At 35.9% G+C, this 24,387-nt stretch overlaps 4 protein-coding genes across 7 annotated transcripts; 2 read left to right on the plus strand and 2 right to left on the minus strand.

Moving 5' to 3' along the window:
• Window positions 1-37: 37 nt before the first annotated feature.
• Window positions 38-2,936, minus strand: LOC129319916 (ras-related protein RABC2a-like). Its single transcript, XM_054965028.1, has 6 exons — window positions 2,564-2,936; window positions 1,952-2,020; window positions 1,686-1,751; window positions 1,214-1,335; window positions 645-773; window positions 38-430 (listed from the first exon to the last, which is right to left on the minus strand). Exons 1-6 carry the CDS (start codon window positions 2,700-2,702, stop codon window positions 323-325), a joined length of 633 nt encoding a protein of 210 aa, XP_054821003.1. The 5' UTR covers window positions 2,703-2,936; the 3' UTR covers window positions 38-322.
• A 4,413-nt stretch (window positions 2,937-7,349) lies between these two features.
• LOC129305328 (uncharacterized) lies at window positions 7,350-11,818 on the plus strand. Of its 2 annotated transcripts, none has more exons than XM_054945395.1 (7): window positions 7,350-7,672; window positions 7,778-7,947; window positions 9,296-9,397; window positions 9,494-9,559; window positions 9,764-9,838; window positions 10,541-10,615; window positions 11,140-11,818. In XM_054945395.1, the coding sequence occupies exons 1-7, from the start codon at window positions 7,576-7,578 to the stop codon at window positions 11,542-11,544; spliced, it is 990 nt and encodes a 329-aa protein (XP_054801370.1). In that variant the 5' UTR covers window positions 7,350-7,575; the 3' UTR covers window positions 11,545-11,818. The 2 variants fall into 2 exon arrangements, with proteins under 2 accessions (XP_054801370.1, XP_054801366.1); XM_054945391.1 differs by having other exon boundaries at window positions 7,353-7,672; window positions 9,321-9,397.
• Window positions 11,819-14,123: 2,305 nt separating this feature from the next.
• LOC129317543 (uncharacterized) lies at window positions 14,124-21,586 on the plus strand. 3 transcript variants are annotated; one of them, XM_054961859.1, is made up of 12 exons: window positions 14,124-14,426; window positions 14,826-15,041; window positions 15,442-16,587; window positions 16,950-17,072; window positions 17,562-17,743; window positions 17,827-18,058; window positions 18,258-18,467; window positions 19,057-19,185; window positions 20,005-20,073; window positions 20,395-20,517; window positions 20,887-20,937; window positions 21,012-21,586. In XM_054961859.1, exons 1-12 carry the CDS (start codon window positions 14,193-14,195, stop codon window positions 21,147-21,149), a joined length of 2,853 nt encoding a protein of 950 aa, XP_054817834.1. In that variant the 5' UTR covers window positions 14,124-14,192; the 3' UTR covers window positions 21,150-21,586. The 3 variants fall into 3 exon arrangements, with proteins under 3 accessions (XP_054817834.1, XP_054817839.1, XP_054817844.1); XM_054961864.1 differs by having other exon boundaries at window positions 14,312-14,426; window positions 14,845-15,041; XM_054961869.1 differs by lacking the exon at window positions 14,124-14,426 and having other exon boundaries at window positions 14,944-15,046.
• Window positions 21,587-21,661: 75 nt separating this feature from the next.
• LOC129317565 (expansin-A9-like) lies at window positions 21,662-23,739 on the minus strand. The gene is made up of 3 exons (XM_054961878.1): window positions 23,438-23,739; window positions 22,313-22,628; window positions 21,662-22,230 (listed from the first exon to the last, which is right to left on the minus strand). The coding sequence occupies exons 1-3, from the start codon at window positions 23,664-23,666 to the stop codon at window positions 21,921-21,923; spliced, it is 855 nt and encodes a 284-aa protein (XP_054817853.1). The 5' UTR covers window positions 23,667-23,739; the 3' UTR covers window positions 21,662-21,920.
• Window positions 23,740-24,387: the final 648 nt, after the last annotated feature.

Here is a 24,387-nt window from a genome sequence, read left to right on the forward strand (position 1 = left end):
GGGGGTTTGGACCACAGCCCTTTATGCATGCAACAGAAACTCTGAACTTGAGAGTGACATCGAAACTGATAGATCAATCGTATTGGCATTGGCTTTACTGATCTGGACAAAATATTAGGCTACGAACAACGAACGAAAGAGCAAACAAATTTACACCAGGAAAACAACCGTAGTTTGAGTGTCAATTTCCACATTGCGGTAGTACAAGAATAGAGCAACTGAAAGACAATGGAAACGGTAAGAGGCTAGAGAAGAAGCTTACATATACAATCACATGTCCAAGGAGCGCTTGTCATGTCTCAAATGTCCACATTGCTGCATTTTAAGAGCAACATCCACCATGTTGCTGTGCTTGGGGTTCCAGTTTCTGCTTTAATATATTCCTTTTTACGGTTGATCCTTCTTCAAGAAGGCTAGGAACTTCCATAATCTACAATATGCAGCATAAAAGTCTACAATATCATGTCTATTCTCATGACACATGGCTAGTTTAAAATTCTGCAAATTTGCATCTGTTTAGTTTTGTTTCAAATACTATGTCTATTATGTTTAAATTACACAACAAGTTTTATAGGTTCGAACATTAGTTATATTAGGTACCCAGAAAAGAGGAGGAAGAAGCACGAGGGCATCTAAAACTGTACCTTTAGAGCAAGTTCTTCAAAGCATTTATCTACCTTTTCTCGAGTTTTAGCACTGCATTCAAGAAACGAACTCCCCAACTCTTTGGCAAGAGCTAAGCCTTCTTCCCTACTGACTACCCTTTCAGAATCCTAAACAGAGAGAACCCATAAAAGTGATGTAAGAACCTGAAATTATAAAGAAGCGTATACTTCAATAGATTATTGCCAGGAAAAAAAAAATAAATTTAAGGCGTGCCTTTTGTCGTTAGGAGCTTTTGTTTTAAGAAAACTTTAACCCATGTCAATCCAGTTTCTTTAGTACTTGCCACTTTGTGCTGGAATTTATACAAGCATTACATGTATATAGCTCCAAAAGATTCTTCAACACTTATAACAATTTTAAGTAGAAACATGTAAATTGGGAGTATTGTATTGCTGTTACAGAATCATTTTATAACAAAATCTTGTGGGACAGACCTTTCATATTGAGGAAAATACCTATTATCCATTTTATTGAGGAAAATTTAACGATAATTAATTATGCACACCCTTTAGTCATCTATTTGCGCAGGATTAGAGCACAAACTTACCCTATCAACCTTATTTCCGACTAGCATTTTCATGCAATCCTGGTTGGTTGAATAGAGTTCCAGTTCCTTAGACCATACTTCTGACAAGTTTGTGAAGGTATCTCTCCTTGTGACATCGTAAACTGAGTGAAGAACAAATGGGCAATGACTTAACAAAAAGCGTTGAATAAAAAATAGTAATAATTCCATACACATAATTAAATCTTAAACAGGACATAAAAGCCAATGGCAATAAATATAACAATTTTACTGTTGGAAAGATAAACCAAATCTGAAGGGTGTTTCTGAGGAAGATAATGCACCTTTTAGCCCGAATATCGAAAGCAGAAAAAAGCATAAAAAAACAGAAAATATAAATTTATATTTCTGTACAATGCCCGAGAATCAAGATAGAGTTCAACAGTAGTTGCAACAAGCAAATTTTCCATAAAGAAATTATTGAGAAGCCATTAATGTAGAAGAACAAGCATACCAAGAACAATTCCGTGCGCTCCTCTATAGTAAGAACTTGTTAGCGTTCTGAACTTTTCCTGCCCAGCTGCAACAGATGAAATGTTATTTCGAGGCTAATGAAAAAGTGATTTATCATAAGACGCAGGATACGCTATGAACTGAAGAAAGGGACAAGCTCCAGTCCATCCTTTTCTACCGTTTTGCTTGTAGCCACAAACTCAAATGCAGAGCGAAAATAAGGTTTTAATTTGTGAATCTGAAGCAGAGGAATTGATTATACTTTACCAGTATCCCAAATCGTCAGTTTCAATCTCTTCCCACCCACTGTGAACACCTTGATCTTGAAATCAACACCTACAGATGACGAAGAGCGAGGTAAACATAATGACAATTATAACATCAGATCTTATCAGTACTCAATCTGATGATAAAAGCAAAATCAAAGCGAGAGCGTTAGTGTATGCGAACTCCGGGGGTTACGGAAAAATAAAGTTCTGGAAGAATAGTTAATTTAGCGGGGGAAACGTCAGATGGCCAGAATATTAAATTAAATTCAATATTGAGAGTTATTCTTTGAGTTATTCCTGCAAAGATAAAATATAGAAATCAGTGGAATTCTACGAATGAAATTGTGAAATGCAAAGAGCCACTTCCCAGTAAATGAAACAGATTTGAAAATATGCCAGTTGAATAGTAGATTGCAAATCATAGATCAGCAACCATCAGATGTCAACTAGTTGACAAGAATAATCTGCGACAAACCCAGCGCTAGTATAGCATGATGCTAAATGGAATATCAGTGAAAAAGTAACGGTATGCTTCCTTGGTTTAGGTAAAAAGGATTTCTCGGGAATCAAACAGAAAAGGAAAATGAGTGGAATGAAATAAAGTACATACCAATGGTGGGCGAAAGATCCTCAACGGAGCTGGAAATGAAGCTGAGGAGGAGACTACTTTTTCCCACGCCGGAATCGCCGATCAACAAGATCTTGAAAGAAAGATCATGGCCACCGCTCTGACCTGAGAATGAACTCATTCTCTCTCTTTGTCTGCGTCCGCGTGATGATGAAACTTTTTCCAAGGTAATTAACGTGCCTATCTCCCTCCAAAATGTACGGCGAAATGAACGTATAAGTGGTGAGAGGGAAAAGTTACTCTAAAATGCAATGCAGTTCAATTGAAGATGGGTATCAGCATCTTAATTGGTTCATTTATATGATGTGAATGTGGCGATGCGCGCAGAGAGAGAGAGAGAGAGAGAGGTTAAAGAAAACGGCTATGTTGGCCAGAGTTGAGTTGAGAAACAATCAGGTGACACGCCAACGTATTCATTCTTTTCTTTATTTCGGGATGCTTCTTTCATTATTATTTTCCCACTTTTTTTCTGGATGCCCCTCTCTCCTGAATCTCTGGTTCTTGCCCTCTGGATTTTTTTAACGTCGTTTTCTCCCCCAAGCTATAATATCTTCTGGATGGGATCACATAAAATATAGCACCCAGGTAAAATATATATATATATATATATAATTATTTGATTAGACAATAAATGAAGCAACTTGCTCCTTAAAATTTAAGTTGCCGCTTCATTTATCGTCTCTGCAATTTTCTCTCATTTTGAAGATAATATTATAAATAAAAATATAATAGATCCTTATTAGGCTATTGGTAATATATTTTAAATTCCAAATATACTACTTTTTTTTATCTTTAATCTAAAAAACATGGAAGCCTGACAGAGAATGTTGAAATAAATTCACTTCTATCTTATTTGATGCACACTTTTAAAAAATATGAAATGTGCAACGTTGAAACAATTTGAATGAAAGATGAAAATACATTGCCGCATAAACACAACATGAAACTAATCAAACTAGATTAAACAAGGCATGCACCCATCGTGGATCGAGGTTACATGGTTGAATGGATTTGCACGGTGCGTGACCAGAACAACCAAGGCATTCATTTATTGAGTTTAGCTGATGCAAAATTTTCTTTTCTGGTTGGGATTAATGCATCTGTATTATTACGTTAGACGCAAACGACGTGGCCTTGATCAATGTACATAGAAGGCTCGATGTGCTGACCCGAGTGGGCTTTGGCAGCGGGAAAGACAAAGGTATGGTGAAGTGGCCGTGTCAGATCTATGAGATAGTGAACCAGAATGGGTCCAACAGAGTGGCCACGCAACACAAACTGTGCTTTAAAGTTTGAGCATTGAGTGGGAGGTCGTTATCTGCTCCCTTCATTATATGTTCCTTTGTTCCGCACCCTTTCATTTGTCAAGTTTCAACCAACCCAATGTGCTCCCACTTTCCCTGTATGTGTATATTTTCTTCCCCTGCCTGCTTTAACCCATTCACTAAAATGCGTTCCTTAGATTCCCAATTCATTTTTCTCAGCTGCTTGATTAAACTCTTTTTGTTCAAAATAATGCCAAATCGCTGACACGTAATCAGCTGCCACGGGATGAAAATCAACCAGCTAAGATTAAGATTATATTCATATCACTTTAATAATAGAGTCGGCAGAGACCGTGTCACCAGACAATCATTTTGTTTACCAAAGTTGGACATCATTTATGGCCCAGTGCCTTGCAGTAGTACAGCCACAACCTCGCTTTGCCAATGCACGCTTGTTCATTTGGAACACATCTTCTGTTTGCTGGCTATTTTTATTTATTTATATTTATTTTTCTTCTATTGGATCCGCATGTATACTCCATGGGATCTGCGGCATTGCATATTTGCATTCTTACCGGATCAAGTACAATATGCATGTGAATCACTGTAAATCTGGCTGATGTTAGCTCTGACTGCATCAAGCATGTGAATGGTGTAAAAAAGAGGATGCGCTATTGGTCTACGGTTTGTTGCCTTGCAATGAAGGGAAACTGGAAAAAATCAGTTTAAAAGATCACTGTGGCTTGGAACTAAACAGTCTTGATTAATCGCTTTTGCCCCAAAATCAGTGTATGTAAAACAAAGCAAAAGCAGAACATTCGCCCCCTTGTACGTACATATCCCCAAATACTTTTATAGCATATTGAAATTTGTCAAGTTAAATCAACACGTCAAACTTGAAGTTGATATGATTTATCACGAAAAAGTAATTGCATCGGTCACATAAAAGGAAAATATTCTTTTAAGAAGTTTGATAAAAATAAGTAGTTATTTGAATTAAATAAAGAATTACATTTTTAATTGTAAGAATGTATTCTGGATACGAGAAATGGATTACTAATTGATTAAAGGCCGCGGCCAAGCTGCACGGATTTGCTAAAGTAGAATGCTGATCATGTAATTTTAAAAACATAATGCAGGTAAACTATAGTAAGTTACAAGATCTTCATTACTACTTTCGGCCCCTTGTATATGGTATTTCAGATAATTTTTTGTGCAGATTAAAAAAGTTATCAAATTCATTTGTTAAAAACAAAATTCAATAATAAAATACATTCATAGAACTCATGCCTCATTTGCTACGAGGGAATGGAAATTGATAGAATGGGAATAGAGAAATTAATGACTTGTTACCTCATTTAGTGGACATGAGAAGCCATTTCAATAGAATGGTCTATTATCTCGTTTGAGGCAATTTCCATTCCATCAACAGACCATAAAAATGAATCTATTTTATGGGATGATTTTTTGAGTGACCAAATTGTCCTTGTATGTTTTTCTTCCAAATTTCTATTTTACACAAAGCCCTAACCCTTCTACGTTCCTCCACCTCACCCTTTGTGCCCGTTTGAATTTTAGTTGGGCGTAATAGATTATGAAAATAATTGATTAAGTGGTAGATTTTAATCATAATTGATTATATTATAACGCAATCTGTTTGAATACCGTTTTTTTAAAAGTGATTTTAACAGAATTGAAGTTGTTGGTATAATTTAATCATAATCAATTTTAACCATATAAATTATTATATAATTTAATTTTTAAATACAAATTATCAATTTTTTGAGGATATAAAGTTTAAATTTTATTGAGAAAAAAAAGATAAGAGAAGAGAGTTTGATTTTATTTTTATTTAATGTTGTGCCTTTTTTATAATTTTTTCTTAGGCCTTTCTTTATAATTTTCCCAACACTTTTGATCAACTTTTTGCAAGAAGTTGATTGAGAGAGCTTCTAAAAAAACAATGTTTATGGCATTAATTGATTTTTGACCTTTTCTAGCTGTTTGGATAACTTGGTCCAAAAAAATTAATTTTGAACTAAACAATCGATTATTATGCCTATCCAAACACACATTTCATTGTTCAACTTTGGTCACTCATCTTTTGAACCCTCATCACTTTCTTCTCATGTCTCCTTCTTTTTATCATCATTTTTTCTCTAGCAACGTCTTCTTCTTCCTTCTTTTGCCTCACTACCCAACCTTTTCCTCCTTGTTTTTATCTAACCTCCTCCCCTTTGATGCCACCCGAGCCTCCCCCACAATTTGTTTGCCCTTGTGGCGATAGATCCTCCCAAAGAGTTTGTCTCATCCATACTCTTCCACTGAGCAAGAAAAGATCATTGAGAACCATGATGGAGACCTCAATGATGATGGTTCGCATGTTTCTTAAGAGAAAATTCTCATATTCACTTTAAATTTTATCAGATTTGGATATGAATAAACTAGAGAAATCCAAAACCTTCCTGTCTTCTTCTCAAATGACGAGCTCGTTTTGCAAGAGGATTCAGATCGAGTTCTTCTCATTTGATTTGGGCTTCTTGTTGATTGTTGTGTTTGTTTGTTTGTTTTTTCCAAATTAAAATTGATATTCTTGCTAGTTTTTTTAATCATCTTCTCCCACCTCATGACAATGCTTCGTGGCCAAAGCTATGCATGGTAGTGCTTGGCGGCTAGGTCAGTGCTTGGATTTATAGTGCATATAGTCTTTTTTTAAAAAAAGTCGAGGATAAAATGGTATTCAAATATTATAATTATAAATATCAAATAAAAATTATATCATCATTTCATTGATATACCAAATACTTTTTTAAATCTCTTTCCTACTCATACTCCTACTTTAATTTATCAAAAATATTCCACATATCAAATAAAGCAACAGGAAGTTGAATTTCTTCCACTATCTCTTTCGCTAAGAGATAGTGGATCTAGCAGTCCAAATTTTTCATGAAGATCCTTGGAGGGGTAGAGGAAAAAGGGATGGGAGTCGAGAGGAGAGAAGCTGAGTCTAGCATTCAGTGAGCTATGGCAACACATATTATTCTAAACAATAGATAACACAATATAGCCCTATCACCTAGCTTTTTGAGGAGAGCAATTAATTTGTATTTGCATTTTTTTTATGCATAAATATTTTTTATTGAAAACAATTCCGTTTAAGATACTATTAGATAATAAATGTGAATATTTCTCCAAACAAAAATTTAAATATTAATTTATTATGTTATGAAAAACTAACTCTTTTGTTAGAGTTAACTCCTATTAGCATGTGGCCTGAGTTTGGTTTCGTCTATTTCGCTGTTTCATTATTTGGGCTTATGGCCCATTTTGTCTAATATAAAAGATGGGAGAATTACAGTAAAATTTTATATAAAAAAATTAATTACTACACAACCTGTTAACGTCTAACCTAAAAACAAATAATACCATATTGTGCTGTCAATGGGTTTAATTTAATTATTTATGAACTTTGTAATTGTCCCTAAAACAATTCTCCTCACTGCTTAGGGTTTTGTTGATGGAATAACTCACCCGGAACTCGGCGAAGTTCCAAGAATATGGTCTTTTTTTTATTTTATTTATTTTTTCCATTTTATTTAGCCGCTTAGGTCCGCCGTCGGCCATCGTCTGTGTTCTCGTTTCCGAGTCGTCAGTGACACTGGAGACGAAGCAGAATGGATCGAGACTGGGGTTCAAAGCCTGGGAGTGGAGGAGCCGCCTCCGCTCAGAATGAAGCCATCGACCGTCGAGAGCGTCTTCGCCGACTTGCCCTGGAGACCATTGATCTTGCTAAAGACCCATATTTCATGCGCAACCATCTTGGGAGGTCTCCTCTTCACTCATTTTCTATTTACATTTATGCTCTCTAGACTTCCTTGCCTCTGGGCTCCTTGGTATTATTCACTGGGTTTGCTCTATCCCATGGATGCAGCTATGAGTGCAAGCTTTGTCTCACCTTACACAATAACGAGGGCAATTACTTGGCCCACACTCAGGGTAAGCGGCATCAGACTAATCTGGCAAAGAGAGCAGCTCGTGAGGCCAAAGAGGCACCTGCTCAGCCTCAGCCCCACAAACGTAAAGTCTCGGTTCGCAAGTCAGGTAATTCTTTCTTTGACATGTATTAAGAAGTGCACTTTGTGATGGAGGCAAGTTGTCTGAGTGCTCTTGGTTTAACTTTAACCGAGGCGTCCCACTTTTGTGGCAGCGGGGAGTGGCTATATTTCCTGATATTAGAATTTTTCTGTAGCTTACGGTATTGTTCGAGTAGAACTTTATTTGACATCAACGAATAAATTCTATATCAATGATGACGCAATTTTATTTACTTCCACGGTTTTGTTTTTGATAATTAGTCTAGCCCTCAGCTCCGATTTCTGAGGCTAAATTTGGAGAAAAGATGACAGCTGAAAGTATATTAAGACATGTCTGGTAGATTCAGTCACGATTTATTGACTTTTGCGTAGTTTCTGAATAGTGAATCTTCAATCTCCTGTACTTAGAGGTTATTTATGTGAACAATTGATTGTTATAGAAAGCAAAAAGACATGAAAAGGATAAGAACGGGCTTTAGAGCTCTCTATAAACTAGTGAAAAGAATCTTATTTGATGAAGCACATTCTATTGAGGTGGTTGGGAATTTTCTTGGGGGTCTATCTCATTTGTAATTTTTCATCCTCTCATATGAAGTTTTTAGCTAATGTAAAACTGTCGAATTTCTCCTGCACTTGGATATGAAGTTTTTAGAAGCTTTCATAACCCAGTTAGGACTATCTAGATATGTCAAAGCTGCTTGTATGCTTGTGGGAGAGACTGTGGGAGGCTGGTCAAAAGATCTCTATGGCATTCCAAGCTTTCATAATCCAATTAACCTGAAGGAGCTCGTGGAAAAGATGGACAATTATGACATGCTGCAGGCTGTTAATTTCCAAAGCATCCCTATCATTCATCTTTCCATCTTCATATTTCAATATGGTTGTCTTATCTCAGATGATGTACCATCTTTTCTTTTCTTTTATTTTTTTTTCAATTACTTGCTAAATCTAAGACCAGGGAAGGTTTCTAATCAGGTTGACTTCAATTCCCTGCTTTGCTAGCTTGATAGTAAGTTTGAAATTAGATTGAAGTACACTTGAATGCCTTTAAGAATCTGAACTTAATTGAGCTAGGAAAGGTTTGATTTTCCAAATCATCATTATAAATAATTAATTTTGATGAATCTGTAAGTATTAATAACATGACTCCACGATGAACTGCTTTGGTGAGTAAAGACACCTGAATCTGTTGATAATTTGCCTAAGCTATCAATTATTGGGACTAATTTCAACTTGTTGTACTTATAATTTGATACTGAATTTGCCCGTATAACTTGAATGATTTATGACTTAAGAGAGCTGTTATTTTTGGTTGTTTTAAGAAACTTTGGCTTCTTTACTTTTTCAATCAACAGAATTCAACATGTTTGCACTTTGCAGTCAAGATTGGTCGGCCTGGGTACCGAGTGACTAAGCAATTTGATCCAGAGACAAAGCAGAGATCTCTTCTTTTCCAGGTCTTCTATGGCATTACCTTCTTGTCATATATTTCCCTTTTCTTCACTTTAGCTTTCTAATAGATGATCCCTTTTTTCATTGGGAATTTAATGTAGATAGAATATCCTGAGATTGAAGAACTCACAAAGCCAAGGCATAGATTTATGTCTTCATATGAGCAGGTGGACTTAAATTTATTGACTCAAATGCCTTTAAAAGCTTATCCATCCTTGTCTTTTGTTTTTTCATAACTTATTATGTTTGGCTTCTTACTTCAAAATTGCTTTTTAATCCTCAGAGGAAAGGAAAAGTCAATTTTCTTTGTTCTGTATAAAACAGTGGACTAATCCTTCTATTTCTTTCTCTTCTCACATGTTCATTGATAGAGGGTTCAACCATTTGACAAAAGATATCAGTATCTTTTGTTTGCAGCTGAACCGTATGAGATAATTGCTTTCAAGGTAATATAATCCTGCTATTCTATATTTATAGATTGTAGACTGATAGAGTTCCGAGATAATGGGTGATTTGGGAAGATAGATATTATAAATAAATATTATTTTTAATTTATTTTAGATATTTTCTATTTAATAATCTTGTTTAGATATTATTTAGGTATTTAGTTATCTAGATTTTATATAGATATTTAGACATCTATATATTTATCTAGATATCTACTTATTTAGATTTTATTTAGATATTTAGTTCTTTAGATTTTATTTAGTATTTTATATAGATATAAATTTTAGGAGATTTATTCAGTTTTATTTAATTATCTAGTTATATAGATTTTATTTGTTATTTTAGATTGTATTTAGCATTATAAATATGCTTAGCAATTTAGAAGCTGACATATCATGAATAAAACAAACTTTTGAGACTTCGTTCTTTGGAGATTCTCCTAAGTGTGTTTATTGAGAGAAATATAGAATAAGATTTTTATTCTATATTATCTTGATAAATTTATTCCTTTTAATTTCTTCTATTAGTTTTATGTTTTTTTTATTAATATTATGAAGTTAAATTCTAATTTCATGTATTAATAGAGATTTTTCTTATTTCTCTTCACTTATCTTGAATCCTATCATAGACTGTCATTTTCCCCCTTTAGAGTAAATTTTGGCATTTGCAATGATTTGTGTCTGATCAATCTGCATTTTTAGGTTCCCAGCACAGAGATTGACAAGTCCACACCAAAGTTTTTCTCACATTGGGACCCAGACTCAAAAATGTTCACGGTCAGTACCGTCACTGTATTGGTTATACCTTATAAGTTGATAACACACCTGCTTCATTCATTAAGGACAACTTAACATGTGCCCTTACCGGCCTACCCAATATCTCCCCCTTTTTTCTCAAAGGAATGAGAATAATTTGACAAGAAGAGAATAGCTGATGAATGGTTACTTCTTCAATAGAGATACAATGATTAGTTGTAGACTTCAAGCCAATGAATTGTAAAACAAGGATCTTGAATGCACAGTATGCATACTGTACTTCATTTTACTACTGAAGATGACATGATTGGCAACGCAGCTTGACGGACCTGGTGCATCACTGCTTCAGTACTGACTACAAACTGATGATTCAAAAACGGCAAAAAGGGGGGAAAAAATTATTCAAGCAATTTGATAATAGAACTTCATTGGATTTTTCCTCTTCCTTTTGTTCTTTTGGTTTTTACTCTCTATCCATTTAGTGTCTTGAGCAAGATTTTTGGTTTTCATAATCTGACATGGACGTTATGGGGCACTGTCTGCAGTTGCAGTTATATTTCAAACCCAAGCCACCAGAGGCTAACAAACCACAGCCTCCCTCTACAACCAATGGCACTGCAGCACCTGGGGCCCCACCAAGGCCTGTGCCTCCACCACCTCAAGCTCCACCGCCACCACCACCTCCACCACAAGGACTACCTCCTGGTGCTGCTGTCGGAAATCCTCCTAGAGCCCCTCCACCTCCAATGCCTGGATCATTGCTGCTGCCGCCGCCTCCTCCAATGTCAAATGGCCCTGCACCTGCACCTCCTGGCGGAATGCCACCGCAACCCCTAGTTGCAGCTGGCCCAGCAGCTAGTTTCAGCATGGGTTCTAGGCCCCCTTCAATGCCACCTCCTCAAAATTATTTAGCCCAACGTCCACCCCCACCACCTCCAAGCATGGGATAGAGGATCTCCGATTTTGAGCGGGATGTACGCTCACGACTAACGTAAAGTTAGTTTCCAAGAGGTTTTTTTTTTAAGGTTAGAGGCTTAGCTTTATTAGCTGTGCACTTCATTTTCTGCGTCCTTTATTGACCTCGTATTCAAATTAAGATATTGTGGTATCTAGTTTCTAGTAATTATTATGCGTTTGGAGAGTGCCCTAAATTGATGCGGACACGTGTATGTATACTTTCGAAATTAATCGGAAATTAACAAAGAGGAGCGTCATTTTCTGAAACACACGATACACGAACTAAGTGAGGGTATTGTAGTTCTGGTGTCGTATCATATCATTAACTTTGTTTCTTCTTCCCTCCTTTCCTTCCTTCTTTCTTCATGTTTTTATTATTTTTCTTTTTGAGGTACGAGGCTATGGTTTAAAAACTTCTAAGGCATGGAGAGAAGAGAATTAGGATGTAATTCGTTTTTAGTTTGATAAAAATTCATTTAGTAAAAATCAATTTAATGAAAGTTAGTTAATGTAATAAGATTTATGTTTGGATATATTTTTTTGAAAGTTAATTTGATAAAGTGAAAGTTGTTTAGATAATATATGATAGGAAGTACTTTTAAATATGTAATTATTAAAAAAGACAAATTTTATAATATGTGATTTTTGTTATGTTAATGTTGATTTATTAAAAAATACATAATATTTTTATTTTCATTTTAAAAAAATATTAACAAAAAGAAATATGGAAAAAATGTGGTTAAAAATTTTAACTCGCCCATTTAAAATGTCAAAAGCAGCTTGCTTTAATTTTTTGAAAAAGAACTTTTGATATTAATATGAATAAATTTTTAGAATATATATTTAAAAATAAAATATTAGTCAAACAATTTTTACTTTTTGAAAATTACAAAAGTCATGTAGAAAGTAAAATATCCAAACATGCACTAAATTTATGGAGCGTCGCACTTGTGCAAATCCACCAGCAGGAAATTCCCACACTCCAGAGGTGGGGTCTCAAATAAAAACAAAAATTTCATTCATGCGTCCAATGGGCTCTGACTAGTTAGTGTAATTATTTGCTTTTCCAAAAAACTCCTAACAAGCTACCGACCTGTTTCTCATTTTTGGGCTTGAAACGGACATGTTACGTTGCATTGAACAAAAAAAATCGTCAAACTTACGTGCGAGGGTTTTCTCTGTAGAAGTATATTATCAGGAATATTGAAAACTAGCTAGATCTTAGCGAAATAATTAAACCCCAGATTTCCTTGCTGGGATAGAAGACGACCGAAGATTGGAGCCTGGAGGAGTCGACGTCGCCATTTCCGAAAGTCAAGTTAACTGGACAGTCAATGAATATATTAGTTGTGGATTAAACTTCAACAAGGATGAGAAATTAACTTCATGTGCATCGCTGGAAATATTAGCGGGATGATCGGAGAAAGCAAAATCAGGTCAGTAGGGAAGGATTGTGATGTGCAGGAGGACAGAATTTTAAATAAGATAAAACATGGGGGCCTAGAATCAATTTTTATGAAGAAAATTTTGTTAATTTCCAAAGGAAGGTGGAAAGTACGATTGCCTGCTCCTTCCAGTATATGCGTATCCCAATGTTTGAGCTTTAAGACCACGGACACGTTGGTTGCCTTTTGAATTAAACAAAAACAAACTAGTTTTCTGTCGATTAGATTAAGCTGTTGTCAAAAAAGGAAAGTTAAGCATGACCAAGGGATATATAGTCCAATAATTTCAGAAGTTGGTGCTGCATGCTTTTTATCTGTAAATATATTTATTCTTTTTACTATAAAAATAATACCAATGAGAAAAGAAGTAAGACAGTGAAACAAGAATTTGAGCCCGTATTTGATATGGTTATTATTCTTATAATGTTTTAATTTAAATTCTAAATTGTTAATGTTTTGGGTATTTAAATTTAATTTTTTTATAATTTTCTTTTCCAAAACCCAACTTAATGGGCCTGGAAAGCCTAACAAATGTTGTGCTTGGACTCATGTAAGGAAATTGTAAAAGCCAAAAAACCACACAAGGGAAATAAAAAGGGAAAACCCGCAACTTAGGGGCAACTTACAACCAAAGACCGATGAAGAAGTATATCCACAGTTGAAAGCCAATAAATTTTGACTATGGTCCGAACAGTATTTAATTGGGATTGTGAAAGTACGTTGTTGGCTCTAACTGTATTATGAATAAATTATAAAAAGATTATTTCTTGTTAAAAGGTGATGGAATGTTGTCTTTTTTTTTTTTAATGAATGGTAACTTATTCATCAAATTTATATTTACTTTTATTAATGAAAATAAATTTATTTTATATCACTTTAAGAATTATTTTTTATTAAAATAAAAATAGTTTTGTTATTTTGCACATAATGGCTTATTCATCATATGAATATATTTGCTTAGGGGCAAGTACGTGCTTTACAATTACAATTAATTATAGATAGGATTTTAAGGAGTGTATTGTTAAATTAAAATTTATTGATCCTCAATTGTGAATGTATTTGTTTAAGGGTCCTTGCTCGTGATTTCCCAAAACTTTATCGTAAAAGGGCAAAAAATTCAGAAGGCATAAACCCTGCGTTTTAGTCGGGAGAGGCATAAACCTCGCAGCACCAGGGAGAACTCCGCCAACGCAGCCATGGTTAAAGCCTACCTGCGATATGAGCCGGCGGCGTCTTTTGGGGTCGTTGTGTCTGTTGAATCTAATATTTCTTATGACAGTTCCGGCAAGCACCTCCTGGCTCCGGCCCTCGAAAAAGTCGGCGTTTGGCATGTGCGGCAGGGCATCTGCACTAAAGAACTAACCCCCTCTCCTGCTTCACGTGGTCCTTCTGTTGCTGTCACCTCAATCGCTTCTTCCACCACTTCTCTGGTAACAGTAACTGTTTTCCGCTTTCTCTGTCTTTTCACCTTGCTTGAGTTCTTTGCGTCATTGATGCAAATCAGTCGTCTGTTCTAGAAAGAGTTTGGGCTGTCTTGAATCATTCTAAATCAGATATTTTTTTCTCGTTGAACCTCCATTTAGTAAATGATGGATTCTCGTAAAAGTGGGCAACAATGGCTAGCTAAAGTCGTCAGTTGAGAAGTATTTGGCTTTTTTCGTTAATGAAGAGACATGGATATTTTGTTTCTGATTGCCATTTCTCAGTTTGGTTAATTGAAGTAAAACAAATTTTATGCGAGAACTCCCGTATAAATGCTTATTTGTACTGTTGAATCCCAAAATATGCTCGAGTTGGAGTACCTGAAAATGGCATGGTTTTGATTCCAGATAGCTAGTGGTTATGCAGATGGGAGCATAAGAATTTGGAATCCTGACACGGGAACATGTGAGACAACCTTAAATGGACATAAGGGGGCTGTCACTGCTCTTCGTTACAATAAGGCTGGATCCATGCTCGCTTCCGGCAGCAAGGATAATGATGTTATTTTATGGGACGTGATTGGTGAGACAGGGCTCTTTCGCCTACGTGGTCATCGGGATCAGGTTTGGTGCAACTTCAAGTTAAACTTCTAAATGCGGACATTCTGCCTTCTATCAGTGGTTAACTGCTTACCTGTTTTTTTTTCCCCCTGAACATGCAAACCAAGAAAACACTAAAACCTAAATGATGTGTAAAAATTAGTTTTTTCTTTCCAAATATGCTCTCAATTAAATGCCTCATTGGAATGTGCATTCTATTGTAATTTTAATTCTCTATAGGATTTTTTAGGAAAAACTCATTAATTACACCTAAAACTTTGAAATTTGAATTGAGGCTTATATTTAGGGACAAAACAAATATGGAATTTGGGACTTACAAATAGGGACAGAGGGAGTAATTTGTACTGCTTAAAGTCATGATGAGTTTTCTTATTCTGACTCAAGTTTATTTTCTTCATTTTAGGTAACTGATGTTGTTTTTTTGAGTTCTGGGAAAAAACTTGTTAGCTCCTCCAAAGACAAGTTCTTGAGAGTGTGGGATCTTGATACCCAGCACTGTATGCAAATCGTTAGTGGTCATCATAGTGAAATATGGTCCATAGACATTGATCCAATTGAAAGGTACTTGGTCACTGGTTCTGCAGATAAGGAACTTCGATTTTACACGCTTAAGCATGACTCAATGAATGATCAGTCTATAAATGGAGGCAATACTGTTGGCAATGGAGTTTCTTCAATTCAAAACAAATGGGAAGTTTTAAGCTATTTTGGTGAAATTCAGCGGCAAAACAAGGATAGAGTCGCAACTGTGCAATTCAACAAGTCAGGGAATTTGCTAGCTTGTCAAGTTGCTGGAAAGACAGTAGAAATATACCGTGTGTTAGATGATTCTGAAGCAAATAGGAAAGCAAAACGTAGACTTCACCGAAAAAAGGAGAAGAAACATGGCAAAAAGTCACTGCAGGTTGCAGAAGTTGAGGATAGGCAAAATGAGAATGCAGCAGGAGATAATCCTGTTACAACTGATCAACCTAATGAAACAATTAACTCTACTGTCAACATACAAGATGTTTTTAAGCTGCTTCATACCATAAGAGCTAGCAAAAAGATATGCTCCATTTCTTTCTGTCCAATTACTCCTAAGAATTCTCTGGCAACTTTGGCTCTGTCTTTGAATAATAATCTACTGGAGTTCTACTCTATTGAAAATGGTGCTTCCCCAAAAACACTAGCTATTGAGCTTCAAGGGCACCGTTCAGACGTTAGAAGTTTGACGCTTAGCTCTGACAACACTCTGTTGATGTCAACCAGTCATAATGCTGTAAAAATTTGGAACCCCAGCACTGGTTCTTGCTTACGAACCATTGATTCTGGTTATGGACTATGTGGTATAATTCTTCCCCATAGCAACTATGGACTTGTTGGGACTAAAAGCGGAAGCCTAGAAATTATTGACATAGGAAGTGGCACTTGTCTTGAAGTGGTGGAAGCTCATGGTGGCTCTGTGCGCTCAATTGCTGTCTTACCAGATGAGAATGGCTTTGTCACAGGAAGTGCAGACCATGATGTGAAGTTCTGGGAGTATCAATTAAAGCAAAAGGCTGGTCAAGTGTGTTCCTCATATCATTCATTTGTTTTCTTTTATTTAAATTTCTTATGACATCTTAATAAAAAATTAATACCTCTTTTGTAGAAATGGTTTAATAGGTTCTCTCTTAAAATAGATAAAGTATAAGTAAAAGCCCTTGCTATTTTTCAGCCACATGTTTTATTCTTGTGATATTTATTAAACACAGCTGTATCTTGTGGAAACCAAAACCCTCCCCTCTGTCAAGTTGTTTAGCTTCTTTTGTTAAGTTTTATAGATCTCTAAATTGTTCAAAATTTAGACATTTCATATATGCTCAGGTATTTTATATCAATTGCCATGTTTTTTACTGGTAACACCTTATTTTTTCTGTTTACTTTCAGGCTAGAAAGCAACTTAGTGTGTCAAATGTGAGGACTTTGAAAATGAATGATGATGTTCTTGTGGTTGCGATAAGCCCTGATGCTAAATATATTGCTATTGCCCTGTTAGATTATACTGTAAAGGTCAGATGGCTCAGCTTTATCCAAGTTTGCTTACATCTATCGTTTGATCATGCTCACATTTACTTCTGCTTAATTTCTGGACTCAGTTTCTGAAAAATCAACGTAATTTTAACTTTCTCTATGGTCATTCTGATTTCTGTTGGTACTTCAATTATGCAACATCTTACATCCTCCACACCTCCCTGGGGGAAAGATGATTGTGTGCACATGGCATAGAACTTCGTATCAAATCCCAAAATTGGTAAAGGTAAAGAGAAGAAAATTAAATGAATTAGAGATCTAGGATTGTGTCTATGAACCGTCTGAAGATGTCACCCTTCTTGTCATCACATGGATACTTGCATGCATTCACTCTAGTGATGAGTATTCAGTACTGCACTGGCTATGAAGTATGAACATCTGGTGCATCTCACGTCTCTTGCATTGGTACTATTGCATTTTCAAGCATTTCTTAGTTATCCTGATGAGTTTTTTCATTTCATTTTTCAGATTCACTTTGTTGACACATTCAAATTCTTTCTTTCCTTATATGGCCACAAGCTGTCTGTTCTATGTATGGATATCTCATCAGATGGAGAACTGATCGTGACTGGCTCTGCAGATAAAAATATAAAGATTTGGGGTTTAGATTTTGGTGACTGTCATAAATCCATTTTTGCACATGCTGACAGGTGTTACATAATCTTTCATGTCTATTATATTTATTTTTCGGTTGAGATTTCACTTAAAATTTTCTGATGCAATTTATATGTAGTGTTACAGCAGTGAAATTTGTTCCCAAGACACACTACGTGTTTAGTGTGGGGAAAGACCGCTTGTTAAAGTACTGGGATGCTGATAAATTTGAGCTACTGTTAATTCTTGAGGGACATCATGCAGATATTTGGTGTCTTGCTGCTAGTAATCGTGGTGATTTTGTTGTCACTGGATCTCATGATCGTTCTATCCGCCGCTGGGATCGCACTGAGGAGCAGTTTTTCATTGAGGTATACTCACTTTGTTTGGGCTTGTGCTACACTTGTTTAATGCAGGACAAAGGACCTTGATTATGATTGGAAGATAGATGCAACATTGCTTGTTTAAAGCAGGACAAAGGGCCTTGATTATAACTGGAACATAGATGCAATGTTAATCTTTTCAGTATAATTTGTTTCACCTCAATAGGATAAACCATTTTAATTGCAGGAAGAAAAGGAAAAAAGGTTGGAGGAGATGTTTGAGGCTGATATAGACAATGCATTTGAAAACAAGTATGTGCCCAAGGAAGAAATTCCAGAGGAGGGAGCTGTGGCTGTGGCTGGGAAGAAAACCCAGGAAACCCTTTCTGCAACTGACTTAATTATTGAGAGACTAGACATAGCTGATGCTGAACAAAAGCGTATTGCAGAGCATCAGGTATGGTGCTCACTTGCCTAGTGATGGTTGTTCCCTCTTGGAGAACCCTTGTGATCGAAACTGAAGCTTGCTGATAAACTATGGCTCAAGCATGCATAATTAAATACATCTAAAGAGATCAACGATGCATTGGGCATTTGCACAAACATGTTTCGCAGATGCATGGACAAGTGCAATGATAGTTTATCTAAAATATATGGTATGAGTATGTTGATATATACTAAATAAATAAATAATATCTTAATGTTATATGGTAGTTCTAATTCTGACAAATTCTAGAAGCAATATACATGTGTGCATTCTATGATATCTAATCAACCGAAATAGTAATCGAGTTCTCTTAATTTGGTTTAAACTTAAATTTAGTAATATATGACATCAAACTATATACTTGTTAAATTTTATGATCATCTAGTTAATAGTTAATGATATTTAGTTGATAGAGTTCATGTGACTTTTCTGATGCAGTGTGGGTGATTTCTACTGTAAATAACATGGTTGTGAGTCATTACAAAGTTCAGTTGATCACCTGGAAGTTAAGAGACAAAGTTCCTCTAAATTACAGTTTGCTATGGTTCTGCTTTTTCAGGCGGAGAAAAATAGCGGTGAAGTTGCTGTATTTCAAGCAAATCCTCTTATGAATGGGCTTTCACCTTCTGATTATGTTCTAAGTGCATTTTCAGATGTTCACTCCAATGATCTAGAGCAAACGTTGATGGTATGTATGGGATGTGCACATTCGTTCCTTCTCTCATCTTATTTATGAAACATGTTGGGCATTGCATTTGGTTGGAGCAAACCTACTTTGATTTTAAAAAGATGATTTTAGTGTTTGAAAGTACCAAAAAATCTTCGATAATTTTGATGTTTGCACTGACCAAATCTTTAGGTTTTGTTAGTTGCATATTTTTGTTGATTTTGCCAAAGTACTGTGTTGACTGTTGATTGTTCTAGATAGTTATTGGCAGTTATGCAAAATTAAAGGAGTTTGAAACCGAATATGCAAGACTTGTGTAATTCCCAACAAAAGGGGGAAAAGACAAGGGAAAAAATAAGAAGTTTAAACATTTAGGAGCTGCACATTTTTTATCCCTCTTCAAAAATTTATTTGACCAGCTTCTGTCATTCTCACAGTTCCTTATATCTTGGGGAGTCTTGTATTCATCTTTGAATAATTAACAACTAAATAACAAACAACTTGGTAAGAGCAACAAATCATTTGTTAAACTGGTTTTAGTGAAGGGTTGCATATTTAAGGAGTTTAACCTTTCTTCCATATGGTATACCTGAGAGGTATAAAATATAAAGAAATTTGGCCACCCTCCACAAATTGTTGGTCATGCTTGGAATTTTTGTAGCTGTTTCTTTTATTTTATTGTAGAATGTGAGCATCGAAAGTTGTTGAATAAGATTTTTTAGTTAACAATATACCCTAAGACTTGGCTGTTGATAGAACATAATGATGTTGTGCAATCTATGTGGCTGACTCCACCTAGCAGGATAAGACTTATCTAACTTGGTTCGATTTTCTTTTCAGGCTTTACCATTTTCAGATGCCTTGAACCTTCTATCATATTTGAAGGACTGGATATCATATTCTGATAAGGTATTTCTGCATGTGTTACACTAAAACTTCCTGTCTTGAAACTCCTAAACACCCTCCTCCCCAAAAAAAAAAAAAAAAATTCTACCCCCTGTTTGCTATTTTTTTTGGGGGCTCCTTTTACCCCCGCCTTTTTTTTCCTTGTGATTGTGTGTTTTTATGATGAGCATTAACAGACATGTGAATGTGAATATGATGAATGAGACGTAAAATCCTTTTTATATGGGTAATAATGACGATATAAAGCCAATTTATAAATTGCTTTGAGTCCCTCCCAAAACATTTTTAGAAGTCGAGCATTTTCTCATGGCTTTATCATTGCAGGTTGAGCTTGTTTGCAGGATTAGCACTCTGTTGTTGCAGATACATTATAATCAGCTGGTTACTACACCAGCTGCTAGACATGTGTTGACTGTTCTCAGTGACATTCTTTATAAAAGAGTCAAGGTATCTATTCCCCCCTTTTTGTGTGCGCAAAAATATTTGTAGTTTTTGGAGTGTTGGACAAGATAGATTTGAGGCTTTGCCATTTTTGTTACTTTGAATTAAATTTTTTGCTATCTGAACTCTTAAAGTTATTAGATTAGATCTTAAGGAGGTATTTGATATGCTCATCTTGACTGATGTATAAAGGATCTACTTCTTCGTGTTACTGTCTTGTGATCATCGGCCTCTATTTAACTGTTCCATCCTTTTCTAGTTTTTCTACTGCACTAGTGTTTTTAATATTCCACCCTCATAACACAAATATTTGTCAACTTAATAATTTAGCCGTTCTTCGTTGATTGACAACTTCATGTGTTGATTACTTGTCAGGGATGTAAAGATACCTTTGGTTTTAACCTTGCAGCCATGGATCATCTCCAGGTTTGTCTCAATCTGCGAGTCTTTTTGCACACGGTTTTTGAAAAATGCTAATTTTGTTTAAAATGATCTTTCAGCAAATGATGGCTTCAAGATCAGATGTCATCTTTCGTGATGCAAAATCAAAACTACTAGAAATACGTGCTCAACAATCAAAACGTGAGAAAAGGTATGATACTGGAGAAGTGAGGCGCAAGAAAAAGAAGACGACATAAAAGTATTCGTTCGTTTGGACTTATTGAAGCTGTTGATGATGATAATCGTTGGAATATTATGATCGCGCTATGGAGAAAGTGACCTCTTAAGCTAAGCTACACGTCTAACTGATGAGGCATCAATGACGGTTCAGAGCCAAATTGTCTTAACATATACCCTGGACGAGAAGATTGTCTTGCATGGCTCGTGAATTTCTTGGTTATTTGCAGAAGGTGGTCGGACGTTTTGTTACCATTACCAGCTGATGGATTTTTGTAATCTCGGTCCATCATGTTGACAAGCTGACATAGGAGTAGAGAAAGGTATTGGGTTGGGTGGCCCACAGAAAAAAGTTGTGTTACAGTAGAATTTTATTGTCTCTAAACAATAAATTATCTGGAATTTGAATTTGAAATTTATTGTACTCTGAACTTAATTATCATTAAGATTTTGGCTCTGCGTATATAGTTAACCTGACCTATTGACTACGTTTCCTTATTCCTCGAAATTTCCTTTCAAACGCATTAACAAATTGATTAAATTCTTTCATTGAGCAAAAGTTATAAAAGGGGGAACATAAAAGGGGGAAAGGAACAAATTTGCTTTCGACGTTGATCTAACCGGTACAACTTACAAGTCTTAACCTACCTGGCTGGGGAAGCTCGTTCTCGTTCTCAGCTGCTCTAATTTGATGCGCGGCCTCTAAGGAGCTGCCAACATACTTGAAAATAGAACAAATATATACAAACCAAGGCACATGGTGGTTGAGAAAGGAGGGAATTGGAGTGAATTCACTTGAAGTTTTTGCCTTCGTAGGTCATCCCAAACTGCCAATTCTCAGGAGTGACGTGCCACGAAGTGGAGTGCCTTCCATCACTTGTTCTGACACGGAAGGTCAATGACTCTCCCTGTAACATGGCATTGGTCTCCCACTTCTGACCCCAATTCCTGTTCAAAACTGTCCATTTCACCTTCTCACTTCCCTTCACTTTCACTCCCACCACATCCCCTGCTCCTCCAACATTCCACACTGACACCAGATAGAAGTACGGATTCCCAGTTATGGTGAACCGAATGCCTCCTTGCTTCTTGCATGCCACCCTGCATTTCAATTCACTTTCAATCACAATTTGTCAAAACAACCGCAACAATTATTATGCGTAGAGATTTTCTTGATAACCACCTGCGATAGTTGATGGGGACAATGCCACCTTGGTACTCGGCAATATCAAGATAAGCAGGCTTGGCCAAGTCGAAGTGCTCGCGTGGCGGGTTGCACCATCCTCCATTGTTACTCGCGAGGTTGAAATTGGGAGGGCAATAATCGGTGGCCGTCACGAAAATGGAAGGTTTGATATGCTTGCACCATGGCGAGTTCACGCATTGGATTTCGAAGCATGCACCACACGTGAGTCCATCGTTGTACAGAACTTGGCTCAATGCCGCAGTGTCAAATCCATACCCTTCTTTCACTACATCCTCGTACCCACATGCTCCTCCTGCCATGTTTTTCTCAAATTTATCAATATATTTGTACTTCTTCCCAAACCATCGTTTCGGTATATAGAAACTGAAAAGAAATGACTTTAGTTTCGGGTAACTAAGGACTTTGTTGCTCCGCAGCCAATAAAATCATTTCCTATTATTGGGCAGCTGGTCCTAGGCTAAGTCAACCCATTTCATAGTTAATCCAATGTGGTGAGTTTAAATAACGAGGGGAGAAACTAGACGAGGCTAGCTTAGATAGTGGAGTGTGACTGTGTGAGCAGAGATTCGAGTTTTTAATCATCTTGATGTTAATTTTTAACAAAAACATATAGGGGAAAAAGGACGAAGAGATTACAGAAAGCCTAAAGCAAATCCATACTCAGTGTAGCTATAAATCAATTGGATTCTGATCCAGGTCCAGTCCAGCTTAATATCATACATTAATTTTATTTATTATGGTACATTAGTTTTGTTAAAAAAATAAATTCATGAAAATAACAATTTTAAAATTTGACAAGGAATTCTTTAATTTTTTTTACACGTTTGCAAAAAATTCCTTAATTTATTAGTGAGCTACATTGCTATTTGCTAATTAGTGGAGAATATGCATCATCTAAATTTTACAGGGTTATAACAAGAAAAAAAGTTTAAAGAGATTCAATGTTATTGTTACCCATACACTTCATTAATAAAATAATGAACTAATTAATAGTAAGAAAATTATTTGTATGAATCAAATAAGTTATCAAATTTTAAAGATCTTATGTATACATGACTTAATATATGAAAGTTGGGAATTAGCATTGTTAAGAAAATATACCATATGTTGAAGAGCCTCCTTCATAGAAAGTGGCATGAGCTGGCTTCCAAGGACCCGGCTTAAAACGTGGCCGGGACTGGAAGAGGGGAACCGTACTGCCTCCTCCTACGTGGTGAGTGGTTCGTTTCCATGAGGGATTAGTGTCTGCATCAACGTGAGGAAGCTGAAGAACGATGATAACGAGAAAGAGCACAATTGAGGCCAACAGGGCTCGCAAAGGCATTGCCATCTCCTTGTGTTCTGAATTATATTATGAGATATTGGCACAGCCTTTAGGGTCTTCGTTTTTAGTTCTAGAGGAATATAATCTCTCTGATCTGCTTCGTGATTTTGGTTCTTCCAGATTTTCTGCGTAGAAAATCATGCATGGTAGGAGCAACAATATATGGGAACGTAGATTTGGGTACGTCGGTTATTTGGGTTGGTGAATAGTGTGTCCGTTCTGAGTGTTCCAGTTTTTTTCTCCCAGCCCCTCCTTACCAAAATCACAAGAGCCATTGCCTCTCTTCTCTTACCAACCTTAGCATTTCATGGAATGCATGAAATCATCCAACGTTTTATTTCTAGTAATGTGCTAAATAACTTCTATACGTCGTTTTTATAATGGTTAAATAATTAAATTTACTCCAAGAAGAAATGCATCTCAAGCTCGAATTTAAAATAATTTAAATTGACTAATTTTAAATAATCAATGTTATCCTATATATGTTATGGAAATTTTAACTTTAAACGGGAGATAATCCCCGTCATATCGCTGGGGCATGACTACCAATTATTCGATCTAGTTGGGGATAAAACCCCTCTAAGGTGCCTACATAACAAGCGCAAGGAGTATAAGCTTATAAATACAAGAGGTTAGAATAAAAATTTAATGACTCGTACAAAGATCACAGAATTTCATCAATAAGGATGGTTCATTAAAAAAATGAAAATGAAGATTTAGTCAAGTC

This window comes from Prosopis cineraria, unplaced genomic scaffold, assembly GCF_029017545.1.
Source record: "Prosopis cineraria cultivar Desert tree isolate PC_DT_omini unplaced genomic scaffold, ASM2901754v1 PC1, whole genome shotgun sequence".
Lineage (NCBI taxonomy): Eukaryota > Viridiplantae > Streptophyta > Magnoliopsida > Fabales > Fabaceae > Prosopis > Prosopis cineraria.